General features: G+C 42.6%; 1 protein-coding gene across 3 annotated transcripts in view; it reads right to left on the reverse strand.

Moving 5' to 3' along the window:
• Positions 1-19109, reverse strand: part of PAMR1 (peptidase domain containing associated with muscle regeneration 1) — a 163522-nt gene that overhangs the window by 39699 nt on the left and 104714 nt on the right. For all 3 annotated transcript variants that reach the window (XM_061201599.1, XM_061201598.1, XM_061201597.1), the window contains 2 exons: positions 9363-9539; positions 2878-3006 (listed from right to left, as the gene is read on the reverse strand). In XM_061201599.1, coding sequence (XP_061057582.1) covers positions 2878-3006; positions 9363-9492 — 259 coding nt within the window. In that variant the 5' untranslated portion in view covers positions 9493-9539. The remainder of the gene's footprint in view (positions 1-2877; positions 3007-9362; positions 9540-19109) is intronic.

Consider the following 19109-nt stretch of genomic DNA (forward strand, 5'->3'; position numbering starts at 1 on the left):
TGGCACTCAGGAAAAAATGCCAGGGCTCTACAGTGGTGCTCAGCAGGAAGCCTTCCTCCTCCAGGATTAAAGGGCCTGAAAGGATCGTTTGGGCGCCATCTACTGGGCAAATGCTTGCACTGCCACCTGGCTCCCGCACTGTGCCCCAGCTGTGCACCGACCACCCAAGTGCTCAGCTGCCCCTTAACAGAGGCAGGCAGCATGGTGCCCAGCACTGAGCAGGCATTCAACAAATACTGAAATGAATAACTTCCTCTTATGAATTCCCTTCACATTTATTTAGTGCCAGTATGAGCTGTAGGTGATAAGAACCTAATAACATCCTATTGATGTCTTCTTAGGGTCAAGCCCTGTTTCCACGAATGTACTGTAAACTCACGGAGGGTTCATTGTATTCCCTGGTGACCAGCCCAGTGATCCATGAGAAATGCTTCCTTCGTGTATGTGGCTGTGATCAGATAATATCCGTAACTGGGTGGAATGAAGACAGTGATCAGGTAACATACACTGTATGGAATGAGGCTTTCAGAACAAACATCACGGAATTGAACAAGCATAACTGAAGCAACACAGAATGAGATAGGAGTATGACCATTACTTTGTTAGTTTCATAGCATTGACCACACTCTTGTTTTGTTTTTTGTTTTGTTTTGTTTTGTTTTTTGGTCTCTTCTCTCTAATTTTCAAGCTCTAAGATGGCAGTGACTTCATCTGTCTTGCTCATCATTGCACCTGGAAGCATCCATTCAAGAAATATTTTTTGAATGGTTATGGGTAGATTTATTCATTAAATTCTTTTTTAATGAATGGGGGCATGTGTGCTCCGCTTTGCCTGCCTAGTGGTGATGACCAGTTGCCCTGAGCCAGTTCTGCTGTCCTTGAGAAGGTTTTGATCCTACACATGGACACCATCACTAATCCAACCAATCAGACTCCATTCACAGTCAGCTCTTACACTGAGGCTAAACCCAGGACTCAACCAATAGGTACCATTTGGAAAGACACACCTACAGGATTTCTTTGAGCAAATGCAGTCCTTCTGTCTTTGACCTCCTGCATGCAAATATTCTTCCCCTTCTCTGCCTTGTCCGCTAAACAAACCCACTTACTCACACAGAGTGTTTAGAGTATTATTTAGGAAATATTTGTACCCTTCCCCTTGGGATGGAATATACTCTCATACTTGACTGATTTGGGGATTAGCCATGTGAATTCCTTGGAATATGAGTGAATGTGATGTGAGCAGAGGCCTTAAATGTGGCTATGTGTTTGGCTTGGCCTCTTGTGCTTCTCTGACCCACTCTGAGAAGACCACACCCCAAGTTGCCCCTTTGGTCTGAGCCCTGAACCCTAGAGTTCAACCCAGGCCAACCCAGCTGAAACCAGTTAAACTCCAGCGAACTCACAGACCCAGGATAGAGAAAAATACACATCTGTCCTTTTGAGGTTGTTTGTTACACAGCAAAAACTGACTAATCTATATGAACACATTATCACCACCACCCCTGAAAGCTTCAACTTAGAAATTCTGTTCTCTGACCACAATACCTCTTCCATCTACATGTTCCATTGCTTTATTATCACTAAGCCTGCTTTTCCATCTCATCGAGACCTCCAGTCCCTGTTCTCTTTACCAGGTTCTTTTTGGTTTCATGTCCTACCCAACCTGGATCCCTGGACAATCATGTCTCAGCCAACTCTTGGATCAACCAAATGACTGCTTTTATTCATCTCTGCTACCATGCTGCTAGAAAGCATCATCCACCTGTCCTGGCTGCATCACCTACACAGGAGTTCCAACTTCAACTGGGTCCTCAGCCTTGCTTGGACATGCTTTAAATTATCGCTAGCTGGTGCATTTCCTCATTCATCACGTGGCTGTCCCAAAACTTTGGTACTCTCAAGCCTCAGCTTCCCTTCTACCCTGCTATCATTAGAGATTTCATATCCTGCTTTGCAGAGAAAACAGAGCTATTAGGAAGAACTCACCACTGGGAGGTAGGTGAGTACTGTGCTTGAGAATAAGGGGTCTGAAATCACATAGACTTAGGTATCTTCCTCACCCTTTGCCCTAGACTCTTGCATTTTGCGACAGGTTTGATCAAGCAAAGAACACCAATAGCACTCCATCCTCTATTTCTGCAGACGGGAAATATCATTCATAAGAGTAAAATTACTTAGACTCTAAGACCATCCTGACTGCTCCTGATTCAAATAGGAAACATGTAAAATAGGCTTAACGAAATAATGACAGTTTGTACATTGCTCCAGATCCTGACTCTCAGTTGCTGCAGAGACGAATCTTAAACTGAGACAGGTTAGATTTCCACTCCATTTTCAAAGGATTATTGACTCAGAGGGGAACCCTAATAAAGATTTCAGTAATTCTTGGAGATCAAGCAGAACCCAGAAAGAATCCCTTTCCTGGGACAAGTGGCATGCTGACAATCTGATGTGGGTTCTAGGAATTTAACTCAGGATTCAAGAAGGTTTCCAATAGAAATTCATATGTTAAATGCACTACAGACTTAGCATTTTTGAAGCCTTATTCACTGCTTGCTGACCAATGACAACACACAATTGCTTCTCAGTGGACATGAGGCATGCTCTGTGCAGAATGCATTGGCTTCATTTCGGAGAGAGGGGAAGATTTAAGAGCAGACAGAAACCTCCCGTGGCCAATTCCAAACAGAAGTCCACAATCCACACCCAACAGATGGAAACACATCTTTGCTTTTTACAGTCTTACCTAGAAAGCCCTCTGGCCACCAACTTTCCAGAACTCAAGAGTCCAACAAGATAAACCTTAGCCCATGGCAAAGCTGAGACTTTAAAGGAGCACACGCTAGAGACGGAGCTATGTCAGGGTCTACTCACGCATGCAGTCTCCTCCGTACCAGCCCGCGTGGCACTCTGCACAGTAGATGCCCTTCACGTAGAAGTCGTCCAGAGCACCCCCCCACGAGCCGTTTCGGCACGTCTTGCAGTTTTCAAAGATGGTACAACCTGAAAATTTTCCAAGCAGAAGGGTGTTAGATTAAGCACATGCGGGTTCTGATCGGCTGCACAAGAGAGAAACTATGGACCTTCCCAGGACCTTGTCTCAACTAAGGGCATCTGGACCTAGAAAGGTGCCAAAGCCCTTAGGAAAAAATGCACATTCCTAGGAAGACGCTAGAGGCACCAGAATTCAGACTGAGGAGTTTAGGAGGATGGTCTGAACCATCTTCCTAATTAGTGGCTGATGGCTTTTTTTTTTCTTTTAATTCCATTTCTGGTCATAATTATGAACTTTAAGTTTCAATAAAACACAATGCTATTTAAAATTATTTTGTAATCACTATGTTTTATAAAGCAAATAACATTGATGAAAATACCTCCAAATTTAAGACCAATTGACAGCAAAGGCCTATTACTATATGAAAACCAAATCTAAATTACACTGTTGTTTGTGCTGAAGGAAAACCCTCTTGCTGGTTGTAAATTTTTCACGTTTTACAAGGGTGCCATATCTCACGTAACATCAGTAACCTGAAAAGTACTATGAGCTATCAAAAACATTTAGTAATAAGCTTCCAGACTGATTGCACATTTTGGTTCTAATGCATTAGTTTTAAAAAAGTCTACATGGAGATAATTCACATACCATAAAATTCCCTCTTTTAGGGCTTCCCTGGTGGCGCAGTGGTTGAGAATCTGCCTGCCAATGCAGGGGACACGGGTTCGAGCCCTGGTCTGGGAAGATCCCGCATGCCGCAGAGCGACTAGGCCCGTGAGCCACAATTGCTGAGCCTGCGCGTCTGGAGCCTGTGCTCCACAACAAGAGAGGCCGCGACAGTGAGAGGCCCGCGCACCGCGATGAAGAGTGGTCCCCGCTTGCCGCAACTAGAGAAAGCCCTCGCACAGAAACAAAGACCCAACACAGCCATAAATAAATTAAAAAAAAAAAAATTCCCTCTTTTAAAGTGTACAATTCAGTGGGTTCTAGCATACCCCAGAGTTGCGTAACCATCACTCTTCTCTAACTTTAGAACATTTCATCACCTTCCCCACAAAAGACCCCATACTCATTAGCAGTCACTCCCCATTCGCCAATCCCCACCCCCGGCCCTAATCCCTGGCAACCAGTAATCTACCAGTCATTTCATATGAATGGAATCATACAATATATGGCCTTTTGTGTCTGGCTTGTTTCATTTGTGGCTGATGTTTTAATGCAAAACGAAATAACCTGTAGTAAAAGGTAGAATCCATCAATACAGGGTATTTTTTCTCTTTATAAAAATATTACATGTTTATTATGGAATATTTAGAAAATTCAGACACGCAAAAAGAATTCAATTAAAAACACCAAAAATTCCATCACCCAGAGAAAATGATCAGTAATTCCCTCTCTATACATGAACACATTTTTTTTAAATTAGGCTTATACTATATACTGTACATTCTGTTTTTAATAACTTACCTTTTAATTTAATAATAGATAGTAACCATCTTCCCATTCCATTAAATATTCTTCTATGGTATATACTTCTATAACCAGAGTGTGCCGTCGGAAACAACCTTAATGCCTAATAATGGGCTCACCCTGGAAGGTGTCAGGCTCCCCCCGACCAGCAGGCCACACCAGAGAGGCCACACTAGTCAAGGGTTATTTTTAAAACATGGTCTCCTGAGGGGTGGGGGACAGTGAGGAAAGGTAGAGATAATCCAATCCCACTTATTAAAACGGAGCGCTAAGTTCTGGCGCCTCCACTGTCCAGCTGTGTGTCCTTGAGCAAATTGCTTAAGCTCTCTGTACCTCAATGTCCTCATCTGTAAACCCAGGGTTAAAAACCGTGCCTACCTCATAAAGTTGTTTTAGAAATTAAATTCACACATGTAAAGGGTCTGGCACATAGCAAGTACCCCCGAAACATGAACTATTATTATTATTCTGCATTCCCATACCTCCTCTTGGCTTATCCCCACCATAGCATATAGCATGCTCAGTTTTAACTGCCTACTGTCTGTTTTCCTGTACAGACTGAAGTGAGGGACTGCACCATGTTCAACATTATATCCCCCCCACTTAATACAGTATCTGGCACATAATAAGTGTTCCAGAAACATTATTATTTGAGATTTGAGCGAATAAATAAATGGATAGATGGATGGTTGAATGGATGAATAATCCAGGCTTCTGAACTGTTCAAGATAACCAGCATTTCCTTGAGCTAATAGCATACTTTTTTGCTTTTGGCTAAAATTAGGTTTTCATTGGCCTGTAGTGTATACATGCAGTGTACATATGTGTGATTTCTGTAGGAGAGAGACTTGTAGCTCTCTCTCTGCACACCATCCTGACTTTGCTTCCCTCTCCCAGTGTCTCTTCCGACCAGAAAAGAATTGCTAATATGATTCATCAAATTTCATATGGCCCATAACTGGGTCCCAGGGGTCCTTTAAAAGACTGCTTTAAAAGATGGTCTTTTAAAGGCCATCTTCGCCCATGTGCCACATTCCCGTCCGATTTCCTACCCACTGTGCCACCAAGGAGGCCAATGGACTCAGAGTCCGCCCTCTACGACCCTGCCAACTCTCAGCACAGTAACAACCAGGCCATTAGGTGCAAGCCACGAAAACCAGCCTGGTGATTAAGATGAACAAGGCTGTGTTAAAAAGACACTAAGTAGCTCACGGTATTGCCAGAAGGGTTAGAGGACCGAGGTCCAAGCTACACAGCCTAGAAACGCACTAAAATACACAGCCATCTTGCTCCATTGAGGGCCCCAGTGCCGCTGGCCACTGCTGGACGTCAGCACTGCCATCCCCACCACCACGCCCCTGGACATTGATCCTCGTGCAATTACTGCCATCACAAGAGAAAGAATCACTGTCCAGCATAATGATAGAAGTGATAGAAATTCTTAAACCAGGCTGAGATCCCATTTCGCACCTTTGAGACTGACAAAATTCCAAAACAACACATTCTGTCGCAAGACTTCGGGAAAACGGTACTCTCATGTATGGCTGCTGTGAATGCCAATGCGTGGAGGAGAATTTGGCAAAGGCTGGCAAAATGACATATGCACCTCCCTTTGATGCAGCAATTCTTCTTCCAGGAATCTACCCCAAAGATATGCTGCAAAAATACTAGCTGATGTATGCCTGAGGCTATTCACTATAGTAGTATTTATAACAGCAAAAAGCTAGAAACAACCCAAATACTCATGAACTATGGTAATCCACATGATGCAGTTATATGCAACTGTAAAAAGAAATGGAAAAAAAAAAAAAACCCAGCTTTATTACTGTCAGTGAGTGATCTCCAGCACATATTGTTAAGAGAAAAAAGCAAGGCAGTTACCAGTGTTTATGGCATGCTGTCTTTTGTGCAAGAAGGGGAAAGATACAGAAATGCACACACATATTAGCTTGTATTGTCAAATATAGAAAACAGATAGAAACAATAAACCTAACTACACATCAAGTAGATGGTGTAACACCACAGACAAAAGAACTACATCAATTGGCTTTAAAACATAGTATTTTGACTCTATATACTTAGTGAGATATATTCTAAGGTGAATAAAAACCACTCTCATCAGTGGTCTTCTTACTAATACCAATGGTGCTGTTGTTGTTTTGTACAATTATAAGATAAAGCAAGTAAGTGATTAGGTTAATATTATCAGGAAACAGGATTTTCACCATGAGAGAAAAGACATACAAATATAAAATCAAAGAAGTTAATTAACAACCTTGGAATATTACATTTGAACTTGAGTAGCAGCAAAAATTCATTTTAAAAAATACATGTTTCCCAGCTCCATCCACTTGAAAAAACATACAAACAAAACCTTGTAACAATGACAGTCCAATAGCAAGGAACACCTCAGGTGACCAGATCATGGTCTCAGACCAAAGTTCCTTTGAGAAGTGGCTGATTCCAGATCTGGGGCAGAAAATATACAAGAAGAGGCTAAAATATCTTGTCATGCGAGAAATCAAGAAGTCTTCAAAAACAGTGTGGTCAGGTCAGAAGAACACAGAAAGACATAAAGGGGCACCCAGTGTTATAAGATGGGATGTGTGCATTAAAATAAATAATGACTGAAATGGATTAAATCACATAAATAAATAAAAATGCTTGCGTTCATAATGACACACACACACAGAGAAACCTCTTTGATCACCAGTAGGGACTGCTAGGACACCAATTCACTATTTTTGAAAATCTTTTTTTTTAAAAAGCCTTTCTCTAGCCTCTCCTTTCAGGGCAACCAGATGGTTGATATGGGACAGTTCTTCACTACTCAGTTTGAAAGATCCTTCCTAGCACCATTCGACGTGGTAATATTGGGTGTCTCCTGTATGATGTAATAAGATGTTGGGTGCAGGCATGGCAGATGTTGATGCCCTTCTATATGATGCAGTAGGAAGCACACAGCACTGCCTATGAAGGTCTCTTATTTATTCCACGACCTCATGCCAGCTCATTAAACCAAAGCCCCACCCTCATAACAACAGTAATCGCTAGGCTTTTGAAAATATTGAAAATTGTTCAAAGACTTCAGCATGCCTGCCAAGGACCCCTAGTCAGGAGACCCTGGCTTAGCTCTCAAAATTTCCTTAGAAGATTTGGAGGCACTACTCAACTATTTCCCTACAAACTATTCTCACCATCAGGGAATTGGAACAGTGGGTTTCTTTTCTGGATCAAATGTGCAAAGGTTATACTGAGGTCACTTCTATTTTAAAGCTCAGCCTTACTTTCTTCCAAGAAGGAAGATGGTTTAGATGTAGCACCTGTATACTTGAGCCCTGTTTTCTCTCCTCTTCTATAGCTTTCCTCAAAAGAAAGTTCCTGGTAATAATGAGCATCATTCTCTGTGTTTGTAAAGTAAGGGGAGAGGAAGAAATGAGAGAAGTTCCCAAAGCACATTTTTGACATCCTTTTAGTCTTCAGTCTGAGGAAAGTGTATTTGAAATTCTCTACCTCCTCCTTTTGATCAGGCCTGGAAGAGAAATGGTCAGATGCCCCTGGAAAAAGTCAGATTTACAAGGCAGCAGATATGAAAGCACCAAGAGAACATTCAGTGAGTCGCTAATCACGCTGGAAATACCTTAAGAGTAAAGCTCAGTGTCCACACTGCTCCAGGCAGACAGGCACTTCAGTGAAGAAGGACAATCACTGCCCCCTCTATGGTGGGGGCCAGGGAATTGGGGGTTTGGGAGAAGGCAGGTCCAGCCTGATGTAAAGGCAAAGGAATAGGCACCATGACCTGGGAAGGTCCCATCTCACCCTAGGATGCTCTCATATTACTGTGACCACCTCCCAAATGTCCAACTCAGGGCCAGAGCATCATCCTCGAATTCTGCTCTGCCCTTCCCTTCCCCATCCTACCAATCCCAAATTGTCGTCATCTCTGCCTTCTAATCTCTCTCAAATCCCTCCACCTCTCTCCATCCATAGGGCTTCTGTTCATCAAGGTCTCCATTATTCCTCCCCTGCCTCCAATCGTGGCCTTCTCCCAATCCTTTCTCCATACTGCATTTGAAGAGAAAATCAGCTTTTACCTTTGTAATGAAAAGATCTCCAATGTTACCAAATATCTTCAGGATATAGCCTAAACATCATAGTACAGCCTCCAAAGCCCTTTGTCCTGGAGCCCCCCTGTTCTCTCCTTCAGATTGTTCTCTCAATCTTTGGTCTGTTTATCTCTTTCCATGTTTCTCATCACACACACACACACACACACACACACACCCCTCCAGGCAGACTGAGCTACTTGCAATTCCCTAAACTCCATGCTTTCTCTTGCCACAGGGCCTTATCACATGCTATTCTCTATGGCCTGACCTCTCGACTGGCTCCCCTTCATGCTTTTCAGTTTGCTGCTTCCATCTTCAGCACACATATCACCTGCTCTAATAAGTCATCCACCCACATCCCCATCCAGGCTCCCATGGTACCCATGCTTCTCTATCACAGCACCTACTATGCTGCATTACAGCCACCTGTTTACTCCTCCATCGCCCCCAGTAAGCTGTAAGCTCTGGAAATGCCAGGAATGTGTCTTTTTAAAAATCACTGTATTCCCACCACCTGTCATGGTATAAAGGAGCTGCACAGTCTATTTGTTAAATGAATGACTAAGTAGATAAATCTACAGCTTTATAAGTTTAACAGTGAAAAGGGTACTAACTCCTCCAATTCCTTTGCCTGTAGTTAGAGTGGGTTGAATTATGCCACTTTTAATCATCATGGCATCACAGCCTCCTGATGTCTACCTGTCAGAATTCAAGTGTTCGGCGTGCTCCTATTACTGACCTCAGAAAACATGAAGGCAGCCTGAGGTCTCCCATTGCACACTCACCTGGGTGAATCAGGCAGGAGTCACATTCATTCTCCTCGTTCCTGCAGCAAGGGATGGTATAACCCACCACTTCTTTCTTTCCAGGGCAGGCACATTTAACCTGATCGTATTCACAACACTCCCGACACATGATGTTCCACTCAGCTCCGGGGCAGGCTTCATTAATGACTGTGTACTCTGAAACAGAAACCAGAAGGTGAGATGGAGGGCCTGGCAGGAACAGGTAAGACCCATAAGTACCTTACTGCTAAGAAGCAACCTTGCCCTACAAACGTGTCACCCTGCCTGAAGGACGTTCAAAACCATCCATTGGGGCACAGATGAAATTTGTTAAAACTGCTATTCATTTTTATTTTTTCATCAAAAAAAGAAATCATGCTTTATCAATATATAATCTAAGTGGATTGACACACATACACATAAATAACTTATAAACAAGCATACATTTCCTGAGTGTCTGTGCTCATTTCTATTTTTGCTGGGGTCCATCAGGCCAAGGCTTACAGCTACACAGTTTGTGCACTGCGCAATTCCAGAAGGAACCATTAAACTGCACAACTGTACAGTACAGCCCAGGCACTTGGGCCATCAGAAAAGTTTGGTGACCACTCTCTAGACTAGGTCTATCAAGTGCGAGGCTGAATGCCAAGCAGGAACCACATCATTTCCTCCAAACTTGGCTCCTCGATTTTGCAACATGCCATTTTCATGGTATCTTCAAAGCTAAAACCAACAGAAAAGACAAAAGGCATCTTAATTAGTATGTTTGGGAGAATTTCAACGTTCTACAAGAGTGAACTCATTGGCAGAACTTCATTCAGTCCCTAAAAACAACTGAGCATTCTTCCCCATGAGAAAAAACGTATTCCTTTCTGGGTGGAATTTCGTTCTTTCTGTCTTTTTTAAAATATACCTTAGGTAATGAAAAAGAAAAATCATTTGGCAAAAACTATAAGAGGAATCAGTCGGAGGCTGCCCAGAGGAATCCAGGCTAAGAAACAGACCTCGCTTTGATTTGCTCTTCTTCCTGCCCCAACTCTCTAGTCCTAAAAATTTTGCACAAAGATGACGATTGAAGCAGAAATGGGTCAGATATTTGAGGAAGAAAGTGAATCTGGCTTCCCTGTGAAGGCTTCCCTAAAAACCCCAGGGAGGGATACCCAACATGCCTTGTAGGCCCATATAAACCAACCCGAATATCTGTGGTGGCTTCTAACCTCTTGAATTTCATAGTTTAGTTTTCTGTTTTCCTCCCCTAAATTTGGAAGTCTGACGGAGAACTGATCATTCTTAATTTGCCAAGTAGAGCAATTTAAAGAAACTCTCACCATCTTCTCTCAGCCTTCTGTCATAAGAACATTCTAGCATCATAGAAAGGAACCACTTGCACAATAAGGGACAGTTCCTTAGATTGAATACATGTAGTTTTATGAAAAAATTCCTCTTTTCTTTTCTACAAACACTGGTGGGGCAGCAGAGATCCTCACACTGGCATTCGGGAACAACCAGCACAGACCACCATGATATTGTCACTACTGAGATTTTGTTTCCCGTTCTATTCTGTGAGCCCCTCCAGGACAGACACCAGGACTTACTTAGCTGAGCTTCTCATGTTTCTAATTTGGCTGGATGAAGTGAATAACTTCTAAAATCTAGAAGAGAGGACTTCCCTGATGGTGCAGTGGTTAAGAATCCGCCTGCCAATGCAGGGGACACGGGTTCAAGCCCTGGTCCGGGAAGATCCCACATGCCGCAGAGCGACTAAGCCCGTGCGCCACAACTACTGAGCCTGCACTCTACAGCCCGCGAGCCAGAACTACTGAGCTCACACGCCACAACTACTGAAGCGCGTGCACCTAGAGCCCGTGCTCCGCAACAAGAGAAGCCACTGCAATGAGAAGCCCGTGTACCGCAACGAAGAGTAGTCCCCACTCGCAGCAACTAGAGAAAGCCTGCACCGAGCAACAGACCCAACGCAGCCAAAAACAAATAAATAAATTTATTTTAAAAAAAAATCTAGAAGAGAACTTAATGGTTAAAAGTAAAAGAAGGTAGAAGAAAACATAGGAGTAAATCTCCATGATCTTAGATTTGTTATGATCTTGGATTCTTAGATATGACACCAAAAACGACAAAAGAAAAACAGATAAATTGGATTCATCAAAATTAAAAACTTCTGTGCAACAAAGGAAAGTGAAAGGACAACCTACAAAATGGGGGGAAATTTTGCAAATCATATGTCTGATAAGGATTTAATATCCAGAATATATAAACAACCCCTACAACTCAACCACAAAAAGACAAACAACCCAATTTTTAAAAGGGCAAATGACATGAACTGACATTTCTCCAAAGAAGATATACAAACGGCCAATAAACACATGAAAAGATGCTCAGCATCACAAGTCATTAGGGAATTGAAAATCAAAGCCACAACAAGATAACACCTTACACGTACTAGGATGGCTATAATCCAAAAAAAGAAAAAGAAAAAAAAAAAAGGAAAATAACAAGCGTTGACAAAGATGTAGAGAAACTGGAGCCCTTGTATATTGCTCATAGGAATGTAATATGATGCAGCTTCTGTAGAAACCAGTTTGGCAGTTCCTTCAAAAGCTAAACATTGAATTATCGTATGACCCAGCAATTCTACTCCCAGACATATACCCCCAAAATCAAAAACAGAAACTCAAACAGATACTTGTATACCAGTGCTCACTGCAGCATTATTCACAGCAGCCAAAAGGTAGAAACAACCCAAATGTCCATCAAGAGATGAGTGAAGAAGCAAAACATGGTATATGCATAAAATATTATTCTGAATGTGGAATATTATTCAGCCATGAAAAAGAACGAGATGCTGATACAAATTACAATATGGATGAACCCTGCAAACATGCTAAGTAAAAGAAGCCAGACACAGAAGGACAAATATTGTGCCACTGAACTGTATATTTAAAATGGCTAATGTAGAAAATTTTGTTATTTTTATCATAGTTTTTTAATATTAAAAACTAGTGAGAGGAAAAAAAGTGTTTAAAGGCTTAAGCATTGGAGTCAGACAGACCTGGGTTTGGAATCCCACCTTTGCCACTTACTGGGTATACGACCTTGGCTAAGTTACTTTACTCACTCAGTCTCAGTTTATCATCCAATGAAATGAGTACATTTTATCTAACTCAGTAGCCAGCTGAAAGGACTAGATAAGATTATGTATATAAAGAGCTTAACACAGTGTCCAGTATATAATGAACATTTGATAACTAGTAGCTTAAGAAGAAAAACACTACTGACATCCATTATGTATATAAAGAGCTTAACACAGTGTCCAGTATATAATGAACATTTGATAACTAGTAGCTTAAGAAGAAAAACACTACTGACATCCATATTTCTCAAGGATCTAAGTTTTTGAGTGTACCACATATCAACTCCTTACATAAAATGCTCATGTTGGGACTTTCCTGGTGGCGCAATGGTTAAGACTCCACACTCCCAATGCAGGGGTCCTGGGTTCGATCTCTGGTCGGGGAATTAGATCCCACATGCACGCTGCAACTAACAGTTCACATGCCACAACCAAGGAGCCGGCGAGCTGTAACTAAGGAGCCCGTGAGCCGCAACTAAGGAGCCTGCCTGACAAAACTAAGACCTGGTGCAACCAAATAAATTAAAAATAAAGTAATTAATTAAATGCTTAGGTTGTTTTCCCACTGCATTTGGAGCAAACCCTAAATGCTCTGCTATGGCCCCCAAGGCCTTTGAGAGCTGCTCTCTCCTGAGCCCTGAAACCTTTCCTTGGACACTATTTCCCACCTTTTATTTCTCAAAACCATCAAGGTCTTGCTCATCCCAGGGCCTTCACATTTGCTTTCCCCACTGCCTCTGTCAAAACGTTGGGACTTAGTGTAAATGACACGTATTCAGAATGGTCCTCGCTGACTTTCTCATCTGAAGTCTGTGCCTCTGCCCTTCCTTCCATAGTATTCTCTATCACGGCATCCTAGTTGTTTCCTTTCATGGCCCTTACCACAATTTATAATCCCTTTCTATGTTTCCATTTACTTGCATATCATCTGTCTCCCTTACGTGACCATAAGCTGGTAGGAACAACACCTAACTTGTTCACCGCAGCTAGGGAAGGGCCTGGAATGCAAGAGGTGCTGGATAAATACTTGTTGAATGAACCAGCCTCCACTCTAGAGCTACCCTCCCTTCAACAGTCAAATATTTCCATCCAGTGGTCCAGCTCGGAGCTATGAGCCAGGAGAGCTGGCTCCGCCCCATAATTTGCTGATATCAGAACCGGGGCACTTTCCCTCCCATGGTGAAGGGTCTAGAACAGTTGGTCCAGGTTACCCAACTTGGGTCTCAATTCCTTGGTGCCAGCCCCTGCCTTGTCCAGCTGTATGATTTCTCCACTCTCTGAACATCTAATATGCCTGCAGGGTGTGGCTCATGTCTTACCCCTCCCCCTGCCCACCTGAGGGCAAGCACTCCATCCTTCTAGGTTTTCTAAGAATTTACAAGTACTAATGACTCCTGGGGGACACTGACAGAATAAACGTTGTTTGCAGCTTTTATAAGCCTTGTAATAAAATGTGGGAGGCCAAGTAAGGTCTGCTCTACTCCCGTCGAGGGCAAAGCCTGTTTTCCCTAAGCAGCTGGTTAGTCCACTTCTGGCCCAGCCATGGAATACTGCGGGCCTCCCTGTACCTGGGAAATTAATTCCCTAAAATGCCTTCAATGGCATTTCTCTTTATTTCAATGAGCAAGCTCACCTCTGCCCTCCCTAACGCATTACAATAATTTTATAGGTAAGGTCCAGAGTATTGTATCATCTTAGCCAAAGGGAATGATCCCAGGGAAACCCATTTCTATCCTGTCTGCCAAGTCAGCCAGCTGGCTCCTTTCCAAGGACTCTGTGTGGTAGCCCCAAAGATGTCCATATCCTAACCTCCCGGACCCATGAAAATGTTACCTTACAGGACAAAAGGAATTTTGCAGATGTGACTAATTTAAGGATCTTGAAATGGGTAGAGAATGCTGGCTTGTCCAGGTGGGACCCATGAAATCCCAAGGATCCTTATAAGAGGGAGGCAGGAGGGTGAGAGTCAGAAACAGAGGTGTGAGGACAGAAGCATTGGACAGACAGGAGTGATATGTTTTCTAGATGGAAGAAGGGACCACAATCCAAAGAATGCAGGCAGCCTCTAGCAGCTGAATGAGGCAAGGAAACAGATTCTCCCTTAGAGCATCCTGAAGGAACACAGGCCTGCCATCACCTAGATTTTGGCTTCCTAAGACTCATTTCAGACCCCTGAGCTCCAGAATGGTACGAAAATACACTTGCGCTGTTTTAAGTCACTAAGTCTGTGGTAATATGTTACAGTATCCACAGGGAATTAACAAACTGTGTCTTCTCAAAAGAAAGGTTAACCCACAGCCAGTCATTTAACCACTCTGGCCCTCAGCTTTCCCACTGAGCACAGTGCTAAGGGTGTGGGTGAACTGATGAATTCATTGTTTCATCCCACAAGTATTTATTGAGTGTCTGCTACATCCCAGGTAGGAGGCTGGGTACTGGGATACAATGGAGAGAACAGACACCGTTACCGGCCCCACGGAACTCACAGTTTTGTAGAGGAGTAGACATTGGATAAAGGATCCCACAAACACACGATCACTCATTGTGATGAGGACATGTAGGATGCTATGAGAACAAGTAGATGGTCACGCAGGGACATTAGCACCAAATCTACAGGACTCGCAGGGTTAAGGGGGTTTAAGTAAAATCACAAATAAAAATCTATTTGCCAAGATAAGACCACTTCTCAGGAATACGGAAGTGATGGAGGAGGGGACGGTTTTAATGCTTTTGTTGACTCGGCTCCTCTGGTCTGGTAAGTCCATCACCCTTCCTTCTCCCCTCACTGGAACAGAGACAGGAAAGTGCCCCCAAAACATACATGTAAGAAATAAACAGGTAAGTGAAATATTCTATGAGAAATATTTAAAGTTGATCAGCTGAAGAGGTTTGAAAATACACTAAGCAGACAAAAGTGATCTCCTGGACTTTTCCTTCTCCATTTATCAGAATTAAATGGACAAAGGGCACATTGGTCATTTGGCTTCAGCCGTACAAATTTCAGGGGATTTCAATATGATGCTAAAGGTCGGTTCCAGAAACGAGGATTTAAAGAAATACCAACAGCAGGAGAAGCTACTGAATGTTTTCCTATATGCATGCTAAATCACGTTAGCATTTGTTTAGCTAAAGGGCTTTTCTATTGTTTATGCAATTTCATTTTCAAGATGACCCAGTGAGGTAGGTAATACATTTTCTTGTAATTCAAAATAAGCTACTCTAACCTCTTCACTTTACCAGTGATGAAAAGAGCTAAGTAGGGAAGAAGCAACGAGAAATGCCAAAGACGTTCTTTAGGGAATTCTGAGTGGGAAGGGAGGCCCGCAGAATTCCAGGTTTAGGGAGGGGGTGAACAGCCTGCTGCTTCCTTAGCCTGGAAACAGGCCAGGACAACCTCTAGTTTCAGGGGCTGTGGTAGTTGAGCAACTGTTACTTTGCCTTCCATGTTTGAGAACAAAGAGTTATTAAGCTGCAAATGAGTTTTATCCTGTCAGTGCTTCCCAGGAAATAAGCACAAATTAAGCACCAAGAACTCATAGAGCACCACTTTGGGATCAACCAAGGCACCAAAAGGTCAAGCACATGCCCATAATCACATAGCAAAATTGAACTTACAAAGTTCCAGGCACCATATGCATTCATTCATCTCTAACTCTTCCATTGGACAAAATACTTATTTTTTTCTATATAAAACACTCCATATTTTAATGTAAAAGATTCCTTGTGAAAGCTTCAAATAATAAGATCATACATAAAGGAGTAAGAAGTATTCAGAAATAACCTTAATATTCTATTGTCTATCTTTCAATTGTTTTCTTTCAGTGGACATATATATCCACATGTAGAAAATGCTAGATGTGTAGATCATCTTCTTACCTCTCAAAACTGGTAACCTATTATTATTATTATTATTTTTTATCAGCTCGGTGCTTTGTGACCACCTAGAGGGGTGGGATAGGGAGGATGGGAGGGAGACGCAAGAGGGAGGGGATATGGGGATATATGTATACGTATAGCTGATTCACTTTGTTATACAGCAGAAACTAACACAACATTGTAAAGCAATTATACTCCAATAAAGATGTTAAAAAAAAAAAAAAAAAGAAACTGCGCTGCTTCGGGACTTCCCTGGTGGTCCAGCAGTTAAGACTCCACACTCCCAATTCAGGGAGCCCGGGTTCAACCCCTGCTCAGGGAACTAGATTCCACATGTCCCAACTAAAGATCCCACACGTGGCAACGAAGATCCCACGTGCTGCAATTAAGACCCGGTGCAGCCAAATAAATAAATAAATATTTTTTAAAAGAAAAGAAACTGCTCTTCTCCTTTACTTTAATCACAGACATTTTCTCTTGACCTTGAGTAATCTTCAAAAGTGATTTTAAACTGCTGCATCATTATCCTATATGTGCAACTGCTTCTCTCCCCTCTTTTGAAAATCAGGGTAAACAAATAAAAAAAGAGATGCAGAGTACTTTGGTATCATAGGTTTTGCCCAAGCCGTTCCTCAGCTGCCACGCTTGGGGCAGCCATCCTGGTATCTCCTATCCAGAGTGAAGAGTTCAGTTATATTGGTCCAGCTCTGGTTTTTCTTGAATTCACGTTGGAAAACATAAGACACTTAACCGCTCAGTCTTGTTTTATCCATGCAAATACCAAGGCAATGAAAACAATGCTGACCGATTGGCTCAAGTTTGGCTTTCATAGATGTGGTGAACAAATGAACAGATGAGTGAGAGAGAGTTGGCTGTCATCATGGCCATCAGCATTATTTTCACAGCCCCTCATCAGCCAGGCAGCTTGCTTTAAGGCTCTCCAACACTGATGTATTCTACTGCTGACAAGATGGAGAACACTTAATCCCTCAAACAGCAGGGGCTCAACTCCACAGAATGGCAGAGGGAGCAATTGTGTCTCCTTAGCATCGTCTCCAAGTGGCACGCTTTCAACACTAGGTTTTAAGGAAATATGTTGACATGATAGTTGTTAACGTAAATCTGAAAAAAGTCAGAGAATTCTTGATGAAAACATGAGTCAGACTGTTCCATATACGGTGGAAATGTCAGCTGTCAGACCACAGGCCACCCCACCCAGAAGGTGGCAAAGAAAGGCGTTTTCATCATGCGCCCGCTCTGCCTTGATGTTAGAGTCTGCCTTTGCATCCACCAAAAACCCCACAGCCCTCCCCTCTAACCACATTTCATGAAAATTTCTACTGAGTGTTTTACTGTCCTGCATTTTATAAACCATCTAAGACCAGAGGGAGAAAAAAGATGTAGGAATCAGGGAGTCCTGCAGCTAGGCAGCTTGGGCTCCGCTCTCATCCCCACTCATTCCCCCGCCTCCTCTCGTGCTGTCTGAACTCCCTGTATTGATTTCTAACACACAACCTTCCTAACCACCTGAAGGTCTGATCACCCACTCCATGAGGCCAATGACAGATGCCAGGCAAACCCCAGACAGAAATGCTGTGAGTCAGGGGTGATGGAACGGTTACTGGGGCCCTTGGTGACTCAATATCTCCTCCTGAGCCTTTGAGAACCATCCCATCACCATGACCCTCAGTCCCAGCCTGGCTGGATTCCCAACTTCAGTGACCTTGGTCTTTCCCTGCTCACAGCTCCTCTTGTTAACGAGGTAATGATAGCTGGAAAGTCAACGCCTCCATCACCCCCTTTTGGGTATCAGCAGTGATAAAACTTACAATGGATTCCCTAGAAATCTAGTTTGTTGACACTAGTACAATGGGGAGGGGTAGGGAAGCAAAAATCAGTTTTTCACTTCCTTCCCCTCTTCATGCTTTATTAAGCACGCTGCTCCGCACTGTCACCCCTCATTCATTCTCCTCTCTCCCTGGGTCCCAGCCCCCACGGAAAGGGAGCTGAACCTTTCAAACATACCAGCTCACTGAATCCTCAGAGCCACCCTTCAAAGTAAATATCATTTCTTTCATTTAACAGATGAGGAAACTGAGGAACAGAGAGGGTAAATAAATTGTCCCAGGTGGCACAGCTTTCAGGTGAAAGAAGAAAGATTAGAAGCCAGCTCTTTCTGAGGCCAAAGTCTTATTCTTTCCAACACAGTATTTTGATTCTAGAGAGTTCACAACTTTGACTTTACGGATTAAGAATGCAGCATTGGTGAAATGAACACACTTGGTAATCAGACCACCCAAATTTTAATACCAAATCTGTCCCTCTTGTATGCTGCTGGACAATCATAGACAAGACACCTTGCTGTGGCATTTCCCCCAAACCTCAAGAGAATGGATGTAGATTGATAGGGTTGTTCATGTCACTGCAGTTAAACAGGCAATGAGCATAAAGCACGTTCAAAGAAAACTCACATGTTTGTTGAGATATTACCATTATTCTCTGTAGAATAAAAAACCATCAATGGATAAAGAAGATGTGGTACATATATACAATGGAATACTACTCAGCCATAAAAAGGAATGAAATAATGCCATTTACAGCAACATGGATGGACCTAGAGATTATCATACTAAGTGAAGTAAGTCAGACATAGACAAATATCATACGATATCACTTACATGTGGAATCTAATAAAAATGATACAAATGAACTTTTTTACAAAA

Source organism: Eubalaena glacialis, chromosome 10, assembly GCF_028564815.1.
Source record: "Eubalaena glacialis isolate mEubGla1 chromosome 10, mEubGla1.1.hap2.+ XY, whole genome shotgun sequence".
NCBI lineage: Eukaryota > Metazoa > Chordata > Mammalia > Artiodactyla > Balaenidae > Eubalaena > Eubalaena glacialis.